The sequence below is a fragment of the Symsagittifera roscoffensis genome, chromosome 3, assembly GCF_963678635.1.
Source record: "Symsagittifera roscoffensis chromosome 3, txSymRosc1.1, whole genome shotgun sequence".
Lineage (NCBI taxonomy): Eukaryota > Metazoa > Xenacoelomorpha > Acoela > Convolutidae > Symsagittifera > Symsagittifera roscoffensis.
The window spans coordinates 34,440,661-34,457,387 of NC_087064.1; the positions used below are offsets into that span (position 1 = coordinate 34,440,661).

Consider the following 16,727-nt stretch of genomic DNA (forward strand, 5'->3'; position numbering starts at 1 on the left):
TACTTTTGATCCATCAATTTTCTTGATAACGGCTTCAACATGATCACAGACCAGTGGTTCACCAAGGTTTTTGATTGAAGTAAATTAGAAATTGAAAATTTATGCTGACTATTGGTATTGCATAGTTGTTGGGAAAAATTACAAGCCAAAAATTTTGGTGAAAATCAAATATAAAAGCGAAATTGTGGTTTGATATTTTGAAATTACCTCGACAGATTAGCTTGCCTCAGTCTAATTTAACGCAATTCAGTAAATTGCGTTACGCTTTCATCATCAAAAACAAAACAATCACAGCGCGCATAAATAAGTCCAGAGTATGGCTTACATGGCAATTCCAAACTACAGAACTTAACAATCGAAGGTAAAACATCTTTTTACATTTGAGCTCAGAAAGTCGATATCTTTAATAATGTACAAAAATTTTTGGTTACATTCAGGACACATCAATCGATCTTCAAAATTTGACTGAATGAAAAAAATTACTGGCAGCAAAAGTATTCCGCAGCAAATTTGACTGAATGAAAAGTATTCCGCAGCAAATTTGACTGAATGAAAAGTATTCCGCAGCAAATTTGACAGAATGAAAAAAATTACTGGCAGCAAAAGTAAAAGGCAGCAAAAGTATTTTTTTTCAAAAGTCAGAGCAAACACTCATTTGTCTTATTTTTGGAAGAGTATGTTTTTGCTCTTTCACGCATGATCTTTCACGACAAGGCATGAATGAAAAACGAAATATCAGAACGCATGAATGAAAAAAGAAATAATTTGCAAAGTTTCGCGCACTTTTCCAGGCTTTCACGATTTTCCGGCCTCTTTCACAATTTTCTGGCACCTTTCCCTCAGAAAGAGCAAAAACATACTCTTCAACAGTTAGAAGATGGCCTGGGGCAAAAGAGCCGCACTCGGGCACTTCGTGCCCTTAGGGGCATCTATCAACTATGTTCTAACTACTACAAAGATATGAATTGCTCTCGCAGATTGGAAACGAATGGTTCGAAACTTTCGGGCTTAAAACAGCCCTAAATGAAATGTAGTCAGAGGCATTTGTCAATTTGTCAGTACCTAAAATTTGTCAGTACATAAAACTGATCACAAACCAACTAAAAACGGAACAGACTATTTTCGTTACTCATTGATCATAGTTTTCGGCAGCTTTTCCATTTGAAGTTTTTAAAGCTCCTTCGAAATAGCCGCTTTGAACATCACGGCGCTTGATCGATAAACTGCCATAACTACAAACCACCATATCTTGAAGCTAAAACTACACCCGAATTACGTTGATAAGTAATAACAACAGTAACAATTTATTGTTATCCTATAAAACAATTTTAATTTTCGGCTCGCTGGAATGGTAATTATATTTTCGGCTTGTCTGGCCCTTCGACTTGTCGTCTTACCACCCACATAAGGTTCATACTTAACAGCATGATTTATATCATTCTAATTTGAACACAGGGGCGGAGCTACTCTTTGCAAACACTAGCCAGAAAACGACAAAAAAGCAGTTCTACAAGTAACAAAAAAGCAGTTCTACAAGTAACAAAAAAGCAGTTCTACAAGTAACAAAAAAGCAGTTCTACAAAGTAACAAAAAAAAGATGAATAAAAGCCTTGAAAATCAAAATTGTTTGCTATGGCGGACTCGATCCTACGACCAGGAGATTTACATTACCCTGTCCTTGCATCTTAGCGACGGCTCTTCATCAATTCACTCACACAAGCCTCACATAAAGTTGCTACATGATAACAAATTGCCGATTCGATGCAGCAAAAGTGGAACCAAATACAAATAGACACATTTTTACTAGTGAAAAATTAGACACAGAAATGCAGCTGAGCTTAGACCCAGCTGAGCAAACACTAGCTAAAACAGGGCAAAAAGCAGCTCTAAAAAGCGAAATAAAAAAGTAAAAATAAGCCTCGAATTAGTAAAAACTCGGCGACGTCTCGGACTCGAAAATGCGACCGAGAAATTATGAGTCTCACCCACTAACCACTCAGCCCCGGACGTTTAGTCTATCACAAACACTGAGCACAAAAAAGCCGAGAACAGATGCTACAAAATTTCTAATGCTACAGATCGACATTACAGCAAAAAGGCACAGAAGTGAACACTTTTAATGAACATTTTATTTGCGAATTAGGTTACAAAAAAAGAAGGTTCGTACTAAATCACTAGCTGCTCGCTAGCGTAAATATAAAAAGCATATGGCCAAATCAAATATGAATTATGCATTTCGAACAAATTGCGAGATATTTTGAGTTAGAAAATTTCTGAAATCGAGTTTTTTATAATTGTTCTTTTGTTTGCAAAAAATAGTTTTTTCGGTTCATTAGATGATTTTAAACTGTTTCAGCTGTTTTATGTTATTACTAATCAAATGTCAACGCACATGCAATCAAACAGCCAATATTTAAGCCTTAAAAAAAGTTGCACTATTACACTATAAAGCTAGTGTTAACAAAAGTATCTGCTTTTTTCCAGGCCTTCCCCTATTATTTCTAATTTAAATAAAAGTCAATAATTAAATTTTGTGTTTTGGTCAAGAATGGGGAAATGCCGGAATGAGCATTTCTTTCTTCCCTTATTCAAATGAAAGCGTAAATATGCAAGCCAGTCACTTTCACGAATAGCTGTTCAGCTGTAATCAGCTGTTCGGGTATTTATATGATTTACGTTGCAAAACTTCAAAAAACACTACATTGCACGGAGATTTAATTTGGTGATTCGACTCCCCTCAAACAAATTCTTAAGTTATAACAATTTCTCTAACATCGGTTTAAATCTCCGTGCAATGTAGTATTTTTTTAAGTTTTACAAAGTAGATCATATAAGTTTTAATTTTAATAGGAATAGGCAAATAGCACGCATCTAAAATTTGAGAAACAATTTGGTGATTCGACTTCTAAAAGTTTTAACAATTTCTCTGACATCGGCTTGTTTTTCAAATTTTAGATGCTTCATATTAGCATATTCCTGTAAAACTAAAAATTGACGGCGGAATATTCTGTTCAAACACTCCAATATACGTGTGATGCATATAATAACTACATCAGAACAATATCGCTCCGTACAAAAGAGCTTCAAAACCGAAATAATTCTAAGAATAAAAAAGATTCATCCGACTGCGGAATTCGAAATACGAACCTCCAGATTGCCTGTGATTCTAATTCTCGAGAAGCCCATCCATCTTTATGTCTTAATTAGTTATATTGATACCAAGCAGCAATGAATGCGCTTCATTAGTTGGAGAAGTAAAAAGATATAGTACAATTGAAGACAAAATTTGCACAGAAAAATGTGCACCTATGTTGAACAAAAAGATGGGTTGTATGGCACAAGCGCTGCTTGAAAAAACCTAGCCAACAGACAGTTGGAAACGAGTCAATGAACGCAAGAGTCAAGGAACGAAAACACTGATTTTTTGAAAAAAATCTCAACTTTCTAATTTCCAAGAAAAAAATAGATGGCCTATAGGCTCCTTGAATTTCTAGAGCAAATTTTGACTGACACTTATTTAATAAACCTAATCCAATTTGAGAAAACTGGATCAATCGGTAAATAATTTATTTCGCTGGGAACGCTGATAATTAAATTCCACTTAGAAGTCGATCAGGTTTTTAGTGACCTTTACACACTCATTGTTCGATAGTGGAGTTTGCCTTCCTTTTAACAAAAGAAAGGAACTGAAGATTAAAAGAAAACAAAAATCTAACTGCTAAAAAGTAAAATTTAGTCCGAACAAATTCAAATTTTGTTGAAAAAAAAACGAAGAGAAATCATCACAACCAACATAGAAGTCTGAACTAGTAACAACAAACTAAAAGGAAGTCAAATTGTACTGCAAAGGTGTGATCAGAAAAATTGATTTTATGCCTGCCATAGTAGGTTGTAAATAAATTTTCTATCACCAATATTTAAGACAGAGCCGAAGCAGACCTTGGCACCACTTGCGATACAAAAATGTAGGACTATGATTAAAATGAACCGGAAAAAAATAAATGGAAAAAACTTTAAAACATCGTCTTCAACATTTGAAATTTCAATTATAACCCAAAATATTCAAAACAAACCTGTATCAATGAAAACTATACAAGGAGCATTTGGAATGATAGGCAGAAGCTGAATATTCATAAAAGTTTTTTCAGCGGAATTAAGCAAACTTTTTCAGTTCGCAAAAAAAACAGGTATCGACTGGAATCGAACTAACGGGCTTTGCGGTATCAATAAGGGGTTTGTAGCAACTTGGAAGAAAACTGATCTTTCAAAAAAAACGGCTATGAGAAAGTGAGCCGACAAAAACAAACAGACATACGATCTCCAGAAAAAGCAAATACTCTAGTTAACAAAAAACAGGTCCCGGTCGGATTCGAACGACAAGCCCTTGCCGTCTCAATCAGCTGAGTTACCTCGACACCAAATGCGCCCGCAGGTTGGTTGATTAAATTGTAATTTATAATTAACCAATTTTTTTTAACAAATCGAGTTGGTAAAACCTATGTAAAATCGAGTTGGTAAAACCTATGTAAATTAACAAATCGACAAATTAACAAATCGAGTTGGTAAAACCTATGTAAAAATCAAATTTCAACAAATCGAGTTGGTAAAACCTATGTAAAAATCAAATTTGAATTCGACTGGATTTTAAAACGCTTAAAGACTTAAGAATGAAAACTGTTAACGGCAAAAAAAACTATTCTTGGAGCCTATTTTTAGAGATGTGGCAGCTAAGACAAAACATAAGCAGATAAATTTTAGGCCGATAATTTTCATTGTAATAAAAAATTCCATTTGAAAAAATACAAGCCCTGGTCAGATTCGAACTAAGGACCTTGGCCGTCCCAGACGTATTCGTTACCTTCAGACTAAGTGTGCAGGAGACACGTAGGAACTTGAATCGATTATGGATCAAGATTCCATCAGGTATCAAATTTATTTAAGAGAAAAAGTCTAGTACCCTATTTATTTAAGAGAAAAAGTCTAGTATCCTACTGCAATACCCTTGCTTATCGCAAGGGTTTTATATTTCGATCTTCTGCTAATTAAAAAAGTTTGCGGATTTGCCCGACGTTTTTACTGCACTTTTCAAAGTGGCTGCAAATATATTTTTTCGCGCATTCGAAAAAATTCTTTTATCTGGATCCACTTTCCAAAAAATTCTTCTGAGCGCTTTATTATTTTTGTTTCACTGTTTTCCAAACTTTAAGAAATATCCCGTTTAACTGGACCGAAACAAGGAGTTTAAGACAAATTTTGACAAAGTCACTAATGATAACCATACAAGACTGCTCAAATCAGAGCAAAACACCTAATGTTCTAACTGCCCGTCAACGCGGTTGAAACAGTCTTCACTTTAATTCTTTGAAAATCGTCCACCACCGTGGAATGCCAAGTACACAGATAAATTTTGCGTCTTTTAACGCTATATTTACAAGCGAGCCTCAACTCAATTTGGAATGGTTTTTTAACCGAATTAATTCGTCACCTACACTGACAGGCGTTGATAGAAAGCTGGTATATCTGAGCGCATATTTTGACGCAAACGTCCTAACATCAATGTCCGAATTGAGTGTAGAGTTTTGCAAAGTCTAGACAAACACCAGCCACCATTAAAACAACTAACAGGTGAGTGGAAAATTGTAAAAGAACACGGAAATCGCATTTTCTCTAAATGTTCATTAAGTTACCACATGATAAAAGTTCATACAGAAAATAGGATCCAATTTGATAACGTTGCTAATCGCAAGCAAAAGCTTTGAAGAACAGGGCACCGATATTGAAACTGAGAACTTTTTTTATTTGTGCGACTAAGGCTGGGAAATGAAACTCGTAATATAACACAAGCGCTTTCTGATGCAAAAAAATGATTCAGGAATTGATCATTAAGCTTCCTCTATTTTTGGAAAAAATTGAACTCATCTTAGATCACAAGCCTCGATTGAGTAAAAACTACAAAACTTTTTGAGTAAAATTACAATTTTTTGCTCGTAATTCTTTAAACACGGAGGTGAAGCTTCGCAAAACCAGGCAAGAAAGCGTAAGGCTAATCTGTTTATAAATTAAGCATTTCACAAATTTTGCGAAAATTACAGTTGGAGAATTTCTGATACGGAGTTTTTATTATTGTACTTTTGTATGAAACTTGTTTTTTGCTTCAATAAATCAATTAACAAAGCATCAGCTGTGTTAATTCATTACAAATCGAATTTCAAAGCACATTGTATTATAGTACCAAGGTTTATCACATTTAGAAAAAAAAACTGGATCAATAGGTGTTTCTATTCCACTGAGAATTCCGCACACTTGAGCCCACTTTTGAAACTTCAAGTCATCAGGTTTTTCGTGAACTTAACACTTCTGCCCTACCATAGTGGAGTTTCCTTTCCTTTCAAGGCACCAGAAAAAAATTTAACTGTTTATTGAAAAAACCTCTATTTTCGAATTTCAATAAAAAATATATGGTCAACGGCAAGGTGAATTTGAAGAACAACTAACGGTTGACACTTTTCTGATAAAATTAACCCAATTTGAAGACTGGATCATTAGGTGAAATTTTTATTCAGCTTGGAAATCTGCGACTTGGAAACCATTTTCGAAACTAGAAGTCGATCCCGTTTTTCGAGACCTCCACACTTCTGCTTACTGTCTCTTTAACAATGGAAATGAAATGAACGTAAAAAGAAATTGAAAATCACGCTACGAAAAATATAATATTTAGACTATTCGCGAAAAACAAAAAAAATCACCAAAACCTACAAAAGAGTATTCACTATGTTCATGACTCTTATAAACTGAGCTTTTAAAACAATCAAAGTCCAACCAGCGAAAAATCAAATATCAGCGTGAACAAACTTTTTCAAATGACCTATATAAGTGAAAATCACTTCGTTCTTTTTTACTTAAAGACTTCAAAATATAAACTCATAATCCACTGTTACGTCTTGGAGTAGAAAAGACACCTGCCTTCAAAAACAAAAATTAAATCCTGTTGCAACTAGGAGTAGCATTTTAATTATGACTATAAAACTATAATATGAATGTCAGTTTCTGTTCAGATTATCAAATAATAAAATTCAACTCTGATATAATTTCCAAAACGACTTAAAAGGTCATAACAAATTTTTTAAATTGGTTAAATCATAATGTCATATTCGGCTACTGGTCACAACTCCCCACGCTTTCTTTACAGCTGCTATCTTCTGCACACTCCATTTGTAGAAAAGAGCAGCTCCGCTCGATACATGGTTCACTTTCTCCAGACTAGACCTTCGCAACACCATTTCGCTTTCAAACGCGGTCTCCAACCGCACTGCGTTACAATTCAGTGAATTGAAACACTTCACTAAATCAGTCTTGTTAGCTTTACAGCTGGTGAAGATGGTCAAAATGTCCCCCCAATTAATTACATTTCTGCTTTCGAACCCCAAAAGAATCAGACTAGCCTTGACTGTGCTGAAAATTTCCTTTGTTGGGTTCGAGTAGCTTCTCAGCTCAGCAAAAGACTTTGCATCCACTTTAATTCTGTGGTTCCGCAGTCGGTCTTCCGCATTCCATTTCCCCAAAGCGGCTTCTAAATGTTCGAGTTCAATTCGCAGCTGGTCTTGCAGGTAGGCTCTCGATTTCGCATATTTCAGCAGCTTAGGCACGTCATCAACATTTCTCATCCTATGTGCTTCAGTTATGCTTCTCTTAGTCTCTATGCATTCCAACTCCTGTTGTACCAAAGAATACATTTCCTCCACATCAGTTTTCAAACCCTTCGCGTCAATGTACTCTTGAACAGCACGCAACTCATGCTCATCGCCTAAGCAAATGCAACAATCAGCTAGTTTGTTGACCAGGTCAATGCGTTTTTCGAATGCCTTTTTCTCCAAGTATTGAATTAACTTCTTCATTTTTGATTCTATCTCAGTATTCCACTGACAATTTCCATTTTCAAAATCAGTCCACGAATCGCTGATGTTTTCCTCTATTAATTGTTCTTCTGCTGTTCTTAGCAATAGCTGGGCTAACCGGTCGTTTTCAAGGACAAATTGCCAGTCATTGGAGCCCCAGAAAGAAACATCGAATAAGCTTTCGACACTCGACAGTTTGTTGTCGACATTAGAACGCGTGTTGGAACCGATCCAGTCTTGTACAAGTAATCCTCGCACAAAATCTCCCATGAACCAAAATGGGTCAGTCGAATTAGTATTCCTTAGTAATTATAGCGAGCGGAAAACAAGGATATGCAATCACTTCTGGTTTGACTATAGAGTTAATAATAATAATATAATAATATATAGCTACTTTTGCACCTGCCTTCAGACGGATGGTTATGCCTAATTCAACTCAACGTGCGCACAAAAAAAAGGCTTTAAATTTGAATTTTTGAAGATTAAAATTTCTACTTTCAAAAAATATAATTACATAGATTTGAAGAAAATAATGTTTATGTGAATCGATTTGGGGAAACGGCAAAGTATGAAGCTATGAATGCGTAATGACATCTATATTAAAAGATATAAATAGAGCTGATTCCCTACTGCAAATGGGCGGGTTGAACATGAAAAAGGCTCTCCTCATAAGGACGGCAAATACATAAATTACAGACAAAATGCAACAAAATATATATCGAATCTAACAAACAGCCCAACAAGTATCAAGTTCAAGCTAGGGATCTCTTTCGTTCGAGGCTGTTTTCTCAGCAACTACGTGAAAAACCTCGTCCATCACTGATGTGCTTCGTCTGACACTTTGATGAACTAAACAGACAGGTAAAGATGATAAATTTCAACGCATGATACCTGTTGAAAACTTCATCATCTAACCGATTTCAAATCTACTATCTTTCTCATATCAAGGTCTTCTTACAGCTCTATAATTAGACCATAGCCAACAGACAGTTAGAAAAAAGTCAATTAACGCAAGGAAACAAAAAATGCTTATTTGTTTACCGAAAACATAGCCAACAGAGTTAGAAAAGAGTCAATGAACGAAAGTTAACAATAACAACTGACTTCCGAATTTCAAAGAAAAAATTAGATGGCTTTAAAACTCTTTGAATTTCTAGAAAAACTTATGATTGACACCTTTTTCATAAAATCAACCCAGTTTTAAAAAATGGATCAATCGCTAAGGTTTATTATTCCGCAAGGGCATCACGACCTATACAAGAGTCTGAATGACTTTTAATAGATGCTAAATCGGAAAAAACTCCATGTCGTGAAAATTCAGCCGACAAACAGTAAGCAGACGAACGATAGTTCAGCTATTCAAGTTTTCTCGGCCAAAATTTTTAAATTGAAACAGGTAACTGGTAGTTGGAAAAGCGTATTGAACGCAAGGAAACAGAAAAAAAACTGACTAGTTTTTCGAAAAATCGCAAATTTCGAAATTCAAAGAAAAAAGCTCTTGCAAGTTATAGAACAATTTTTGATTGATAAAAAAACACAAATTGAGAAAACAGGATCAATAGATAAAATTTTTATTTCGCTTCGAAATTTTTCAATTAAAATCAATTTTCAAAATTAGAAGACGATCACGTTTTCGTGGACATTACATTCTCGCTGTGCGATCGCCAAGGTTCCCTTCCTTTAACAAAGGAACTGAAGTGAACTTAAAAACAAATCAATAGTCAAGCCGCAAAAAAGTTAACTTGAGCCTGAACAAATTTTAGACTTTTCCTAGAAAAAACTAAAAAAATAATAATCACAACCTATATAGAAGTCTTGACTACGTGCATCGACTCTTATTATCTGTTAATATATACCCTTAGAACTCTTTTAACTTCAAGAGAAATTATTGGTTCGTGCTTTTTGAATAAAACTAACCCAATAGAGAAAACTGGATCAATACGTAAAATTTTAATTACACTTGGATATCTGAACATTAACTCCACCTTCGAAAATAGTTGATCAAGTTATTTGTGACCTGCACACTTTTGCCGTTCGATAGTGGGACTTAACATCCTTTCACACAGAGGCGAAGCTCCGCTTCGCAAACACTTGCGAGAACACAACCAAAAAGCAGCTCTATCGAGTTGAATAAGAAAAAATAGAAATAAGCCTCGATTTAGCAAAAACTCGGCTAAGTGTAGGATTCGAATCTGCGACCTACTCCAATCAAGAGATTTTGAGTCTCACGCACTATCTTCTCAGCCACTCGAGCTTAACAACCGACAAACACTAGTCACGAATAAAGCAGCTACATATGCTAGCAAATTGCCAATGCGATTCAGCACCAAATACAAATAAACTCAATTCTGCAATAAATAATTTGGAATATAACAAAGTGAAGGCATCCACACTAACTTCGCACGTAACAAATCGCACAGCCTAAATCCACCTTAAGTATAAATTATGCATTTCAAAAAATTATGCATTTCAAATCGAGTTTTCATCATTGAGATGTTGTTTGAAACAAATAGCTTTTTTCGGTTCATTTGATGAATTTAAAATGCATCAACTGTGTTAACTTATTGTCAAAGCACATGCTATCAAAAAGCTGTAAAGGTGCCCCACCATTATTGGGGTGCCGCACCAATATTTGCGACTAACGTTGGAAAAAAAGAAGGTTCGTAATAATACACTAGCTTCGCAAGTGTAAAGATACAGTTTAGCGGGAAAACTCTACATTGAACACCAAAGGCTAGCTCAATTTGACTTGAATTAGCTGAGTACTCTATCGAAGTCTCTTTTAAAAATAGGGCTTCGTTCTACGCTCAAACAAGGGGAGTATTACTCTCACTTTGATCCAGTTGTCACGACTGGCTGTGACGATGAGACTCCTTGACTGGTCATACGTCATCAGGTGCACAGCCGACTTCACATTGTGTCTCTTGGCCAAACTGACTTTGTCCGCTTCTGGGACGGAGTCGAAACAGTCGGTGCACAGACGAACTGGGAATTCGAAGCCCATCTTGGGCATGACGGACGAATGTGGACAACAGTTCGCACACAAGGCTTTACCACACTTACGACAGTGATGCTGCAAAAAAAAACATATTTCGAAGCTTCAATGCATTAACTGTTTTGATGAAATTGTTACCAATACAGAGTTGATTAACCCCACATAAAGCGACAAAAACCAAATTGTACATTCTAATTATATGAAATATTCAAAATATTATAACAAAAAGGCGAAGCTTTGCTTCGCAAACACTCGATTTAGAAATTAGCCTCGAATTAGTGAAAATTCAGCTACGACTGAGATTCGAACATGCGACTAACAGATTGAGCGTCGCACACACTAACCACTCAGCCACGGAAGCTCAATAATTATCAAACACTAGCCACATATAAAGCAGAGAACAGAGGCTATGCAAATTTCGGCTCTTTTCCAGTTCCCCCCCTTTCCAATTCAATTTTGAAAAGTTTATCTAACGTTGACATAATGCAATGAAATTTGGCGTGGTGAACAAATCGACAATTCTAAACAGATTTGTTCTTCATACTTTGCAGCGAAAAATCACGTATTTAGCCGTAATAACACGTAAAACAAATATAAAACTCGGTATTTTGAAAGGGGGGGGGGACTGGAAAAGAGCCCAAATTTCAATGCTACAGTGAAATTTCCAAAAAGTGAACACTTTTAATGAACACTTTTATTTGAGAGTTGGATAAGAAAAAAAAGAAGGTTCGTAATAATACTCTAAGCTGATCAAGGGTGTTATTATACAATATCACATATCATTAAAGCTATTATATAGTCCAGGGGCGGATTTAGGATTCGACCCCCTGCCGACCCAAAGGGTCCCCCCTTTGATACTTTTAAGAAATCCAGTTTTGGCCGACCAACCTTGAAATTTTTCTTTGGCGCCAATATATACTAAATTTGAGGGGGGGGGGGGGACGAAAAAACGCTATTTTTCGGTCAAAATTTTCCAAAAAGTGCCTAAAAACGCCTTTTTGGTCTATTTTTCAAAATCCGCCCCCCCCCTCGAGAAAATCCTAGATCCACCCCTGATATAGTCATAGTAGGATCAATGCTCGAAAAATATTTCAAATGTCAACTCATCCTTACCTGTCGTTTACCGATAGTTCTGTCTTCGTACATTTGCCTGAATGACCAGAAGAAAGGACCTGCACATAATTGGCAGCTGTCACAGTCCTCCCACACTGTGGCCTGAAAGAGAAAAACTAATAAGATAGAGTTTAGATCATTTTAGCGATCTTACCGAGTATAACTCATTTTACTTATAGCTGAAAAATTACAGTCTCATAAACCAAAAACTAATTTAGCAGTCTTATATTAAGTTTAACACAGAGGCGAACTTCGCAAACACGTGCGAGAAAGCGCAAAGATTCAGGAGCTTTAAAATGCACAAAAACTCAAGCTTAGCATATAATAACTTGGAATGGAATAAACTAAAAGCAATTGACCGTAAGCAGACAGAAGATAGTCGAAAGTTTTCAGTTTGCAAAAAAAACAAGTCCCGACAGGAGTCGAACTCCCAGGCTGTTTCGACTCAAGCGCGGGTGTTACCACTGGGTCAAATGCTCCTTGAAATTGAATGTATAATTACGCAAGTAACATTTTCACGGGCGAATTCTGTGAGAAGTTATTCAGGGGGATTTAAGTCTAGTTCCCGGTTGCAACACCCTTGTTTATCGAAGGTTAATAATCTGATTTGACTAACCGGTTCTCTCTGCTTGTCTAGTTTCCAGAACACCAAATGAGCATCCTCGGCCGAAGAGATGAGTCGCATCTGCTGCTTCATCAGAACTATCGCATTCACTTTTCCCCTAAAACCATTCATGTTGAACAAAATTACTATTTATTTATACCTTGCTCTTCAATGTAACCCTCATTTTCGCCTCCAATTGAAATTATACATCTAACTTCTAAAACTTGTAGGATGGAGCCATAATCTTTAATACTGCTACCATACATATTCTGTTATCCAATTATACTTTCGCATATGGGCATTAGAAGACATATTTACGAAGTTAAAAGATTATGACTAACTTGTGATATCTGAGCTCGAATGATTTGCCCTTGTTGCCTCCCACATCCCAAACCACTACAACTTGATCAAAGCTACAAGACACGAGCCACTTCAATTCGGGTTCCCAGAGCAACTGCCGACAACTTCCTGAAATCAAAACTAAGTAAGATGGGGATCTATATTTGGTTTCCATTTTTAAGAACTTTCATGGACGACTCAATTGATTTTTCCAAAGCACTAAAAGGATCAAATTTAGCCAACAAAACCGGGCGCAAGCGAAAATTCGTGAAACTGACTCAAAAATACAAATTTGAGCACTTTTTTGAAGATTTTGACCAAAAAATTGGGTATTCAACGCGGAATTCCCCACTCAAAACTAAAACATTGGCGCCTTTAGAAGAGTTGAAGGGTTGGTTGGCCAAAAATGGGAGTAGCAAAATAGTTACAAAGGGGAGGACCCTTTTGGTGTTGTCAGTGTTGCATTCCTGAAGGAGCAGAACTTCAATGAAAACTTAATAAACCAGAAGCATATGGAACAAGAATTACCAGTTGCTGTAAAAATAGCGCGGAAAGTTCCGACTCTTTTTCCCCGATTTAAGCCGTATGCGTGCTCTGAGCAGATAAAATCAAAGTTTGCTGGAAAATTATTAAGAGTTTCAATTGTCAACAGAAATATCACCAAAATTAGTGTCAAAATTCTGATGATTATTTGTGGTCCCTGGTTTTGAGGTCCTCTCTGAAGATTATTTGCGGTACCTAATTTTACGAGGAAAAAAAGGTACGTCACACCTGAAAACAAAATTCGTACTGACTTCCAGTGCTCGTGCCAATAATGGCCAAAAGAAGTTAAGTGAAAACAGTTAACTTCAAATTTTTATAGCCCTTCTTCAATTAGCCGTAATTAAAATTATCATAAAAGGGTTTTATGATAACCAATTCAATTTACCTTCGTGACCGTGGAACTTTGTCACCAGCTGGTATTCAGTGTCCCCCAGGAGGAACATCGAGATAGCACCATTGTACTCGCCCAAGAAAACGTGATTAGACAAGGCATCGAAACTAAAACAACCCAAAATAAGGATTAAACACGCCAGCCAGAAAAAACTACAAAATTAATTTCAAAATCAATGCGATGATGATTGGGAGAAGTAATCAGATCCAATAGCCGCCATTAGTGTGTCGGTTATTCGGTATTATGTAACAGAACTTGATCGCACTCACGCAAGACACAGGACTTGTGAGTCGAGAGAGATTCTGCCTATCCTGACTCCGTTGTGCGTGTGGAAATACTGGAATGTCTTGTCCCTGCTGCATGATAGAAGGTACTCCTGAGCCTGTGCGTATATTATGTCTGTCACTGGTCTCTGGTGTGCTGAAATATCCAACTCAGATGTGCCAAACCATGAACTTTCAGGTCAATTGAAAACCCCGGCAGTTCCGAGCTCAAAGCAATGTTAATTATCAATAAATTGAATTCCAGACTCATTGCGTAGATCATGGACGAAAGGGGATAATATAAAAAGGTCATCTTATAAGAATCTCTTGGCCAAAGCCATCGAGATGCATTGGGTGCTAACATGGAGCTTATTAAACCGATCCAACCTGTCCGATCCCCGTTGCGTAATTTACGCCAGTATATAAACTGACCAAAATTTCAACACAAACGAATTTCATGAAATCTGACTAACAGCGAGTGGACGTACCGTGGAAGTCTCTCTCTAATGAGACGCTGTTGAAGTCCTCTGCCACTCGGAACTCCTCCACCACTCCGACGTTGAGTCCAATGAAGATCTTGAGAAGTCGCTCATTGAACGCGATTGCTGTTCCGAAGTCAGGGAGGAAGTGACAGATGCTGGGCCAGTACTGTCCATTGTCCCTTTTCAGCCATACTTTCAGAGATCTAAGCAAATTTTTGTACATAAGCAAACATAGCCAATCGAAGATCGGAAGAGTAATGAACGCAAGAAAACAAAAAAAATACTGAATTTCTCGAAAACTTTCGAACTTCAAATAAAAAAAATAAATGCCCTTTAATCTCTTTGAATTTCTAAAAGAATTCATGACTGGCGCTTTTATGATAACATGAACCCAACTAGAGAAAACTGGATCAATAGTTTTTATTCCGCTGCAAATCTAAAAAGTAAATTCCACTTTAGAAATTAGAAATCGTTCACGTTTTTTGCGCCATTTCCACGTTTGTATTTACGTCAATTTCAGCAGATTAATTTGAATTGAACTCAAAAAGTGCATATATACCTCAGTGCATTCATAAATGCATCAAAATGTATGAATGCACATCTGTAGTTATTAGAGACTTTAAAGACTTTTCCTGAAAAAAAAACACAAAAAATCAGCAAGAACTATATGAGAGTCTTCACTACGATCACTACTCTTAATTAACTACATTCACGGGACATAGAAATTGCAATTTTTAGTTTTCAAGCGATGAAATAAAGAAAATGTATTCACGTGTGTGCCGTTTTCTCTTCAACTACTGCAAATTCATGGTTGAAACTTTGTCAAATGATGGATGAAACCCTTTACTTGAATATAGTCAGATGAAACCCGTTGAATCGTTTTCAAACGATTTAACGTTTTCAAGATGTTGTTTGGCCATTAAATTGGAGGGCGTCAGGGAGGCGTCTTAGTGCCAAAAAGTCCGAATAAACAAGAAATGTGTAAAATTTCGGACTTAATAGTATTCGTTGAAGAGCTAAGGATCTAAACTAGGCCCTCATATAAGTTTTAGTCCACGTTAGAAAGAACTTAAATTTTTAATAAGCTCTTGGACAGAAGATGATTGAAAATTGAGCAATTTGTTTAGTAAAATTCCAAAATTTGAGTTAATTTGTATATCATAGTCTTTTGTATTACTTTCTATTTAAATTGAAACTTATATGAAGGCATAGCTTAGATCAATTATCTTTCCAACTACAAAATTGTACACTGCTTCTTCTGCTTATGGGGACTTTTTGGCTCTAAGACCACCTCTTATGACCGAAGCGGGATTCAATTCTCTGCCCTTTGTGTTAAAGGCCGCGCGTCTTACGCACTTGGCCACGGTTGCTCCCTAAGACGCACTCTAATTTAATGGCCAAACAACGCCTTAAAAACCTAAATTACTGTTTTTATCAGACTATATTCTGGTAAAGAGTTTCAGCCATCACTTGAGAAGAATATTCAACCATGAATCTGTAGTAGGTGTAGAAAAAATGGCACAACCGTGAATATGGTTTTTTAAATTTAAATCTCTTGAAATCTTAAAGTTTTTCTTCATTTAAATCTCTTGAAACCTAAAAGTTGCAACTTTTATGTCCCTTGACTGTAAATACTTTTACATATAACAAACTTAAATAATTCGTGAAATTTGTTGTCTGTTAAGACATTTTAGAATTATTTTTTTTTTGAAAAAAGCTGAAGTGTAGTTGCAATCAAGAGCTTCGCTGAAAATGATTCCGCGGTCTTATTTTCTTGGCAAAAACTTTACAAGAAGTCTAAAAAGAAAACATATTGTACCGACTTGTCATTGGAAACTGTGATGACTCCGTCCTCTTTCGACACAATGGCGAAGGCGTTCACCTGACACTCAAATCGGTTGATGATATCCAGCATGTTTTCAATGATCAATTTCAATTCCCTATCTGATGTCTCGACGAAGTGAGATCTAGTAGATTATCCTTCTGGAGATTATTCTGTCGCTTTACTTCATATCAATATCATCTGAAACAAAGAGACAGCTGAGACAAGGAAATATTGGTGTATTTCAAAATAACTTAAGTGATTCGGACAATGAAAGGCA

At 36.2% G+C, this 16,727-nt stretch overlaps 4 protein-coding genes across 4 annotated transcripts in view; all 4 read right to left on the minus strand.

Annotated features, from left to right (window-relative positions):
- Positions 1 to 16,727, minus strand: part of LOC134842670 (vesicle transport through interaction with t-SNAREs homolog 1B-like) — a 543,554-nt gene that overhangs the window by 234,067 nt on the left and 292,760 nt on the right. The window lies entirely within an intron of this gene.
- Positions 1 to 16,727, minus strand: part of LOC134842672 (mitochondrial import inner membrane translocase subunit Tim10 B-like) — a 532,474-nt gene that overhangs the window by 222,991 nt on the left and 292,756 nt on the right. The window lies entirely within an intron of this gene.
- On the minus strand, positions 7,101 to 8,315 carry LOC134842669 (uncharacterized). Its single transcript, XM_063859116.1, has 2 exons — positions 8,014 to 8,315; positions 7,101 to 7,804 (listed from the first exon to the last, which is right to left on the minus strand). Exons 1-2 carry the CDS (start codon positions 8,102 to 8,104, stop codon positions 7,146 to 7,148), a joined length of 750 nt encoding a protein of 249 aa, XP_063715186.1. The 5' UTR covers positions 8,105 to 8,315; the 3' UTR covers positions 7,101 to 7,145.
- Positions 8,351 to 16,644, minus strand: LOC134842667 (WD repeat and FYVE domain-containing protein 1-like). The gene is made up of 9 exons (XM_063859112.1): positions 16,449 to 16,644; positions 14,632 to 14,828; positions 14,150 to 14,300; positions 13,875 to 13,987; positions 12,949 to 13,075; positions 12,620 to 12,725; positions 12,004 to 12,105; positions 10,729 to 10,968; positions 8,351 to 8,744 (listed from the first exon to the last, which is right to left on the minus strand). The coding sequence occupies exons 1-9, from the start codon at positions 16,538 to 16,540 to the stop codon at positions 8,712 to 8,714; spliced, it is 1,161 nt and encodes a 386-aa protein (XP_063715182.1). The 5' UTR covers positions 16,541 to 16,644; the 3' UTR covers positions 8,351 to 8,711.

Bases quoted from the DNA above. Each gene is read 5' to 3' on its own strand.
- LOC134842669 (XM_063859116.1), bottom strand. From the start codon at position 8,104: ATGTCGACAACAAACTGTCGAGTGTCGAAAGCTTATTCGATGTTTCTT. The intron at 7,805-8,013 runs GTTAGCCCAGCT...GCATTTGCTTAG, and splicing joins TTTGTCCTTGAAAACGACCG to GCGATGAGCATGAGTTGCGT.
- LOC134842667 (XM_063859112.1), bottom strand. From the start codon at position 16,540: ATGCTGGATATCATCAACCGATTTGAGTGTCAGGTGAACGCCTTCGCC. The intron at 13,988-14,149 runs GTGAGTGCGATC...GGGTTGTTTTAG, and splicing joins TCACAAGTCCTGTGTCTTGC to TTTCGATGCCTTGTCTAATC. The intron at 13,076-13,874 runs GTAAATTGAATT...TTTTGATTTCAG, and splicing joins AAAGTTCCACGGTCACGAAG to GAAGTTGTCGGCAGTTGCTC.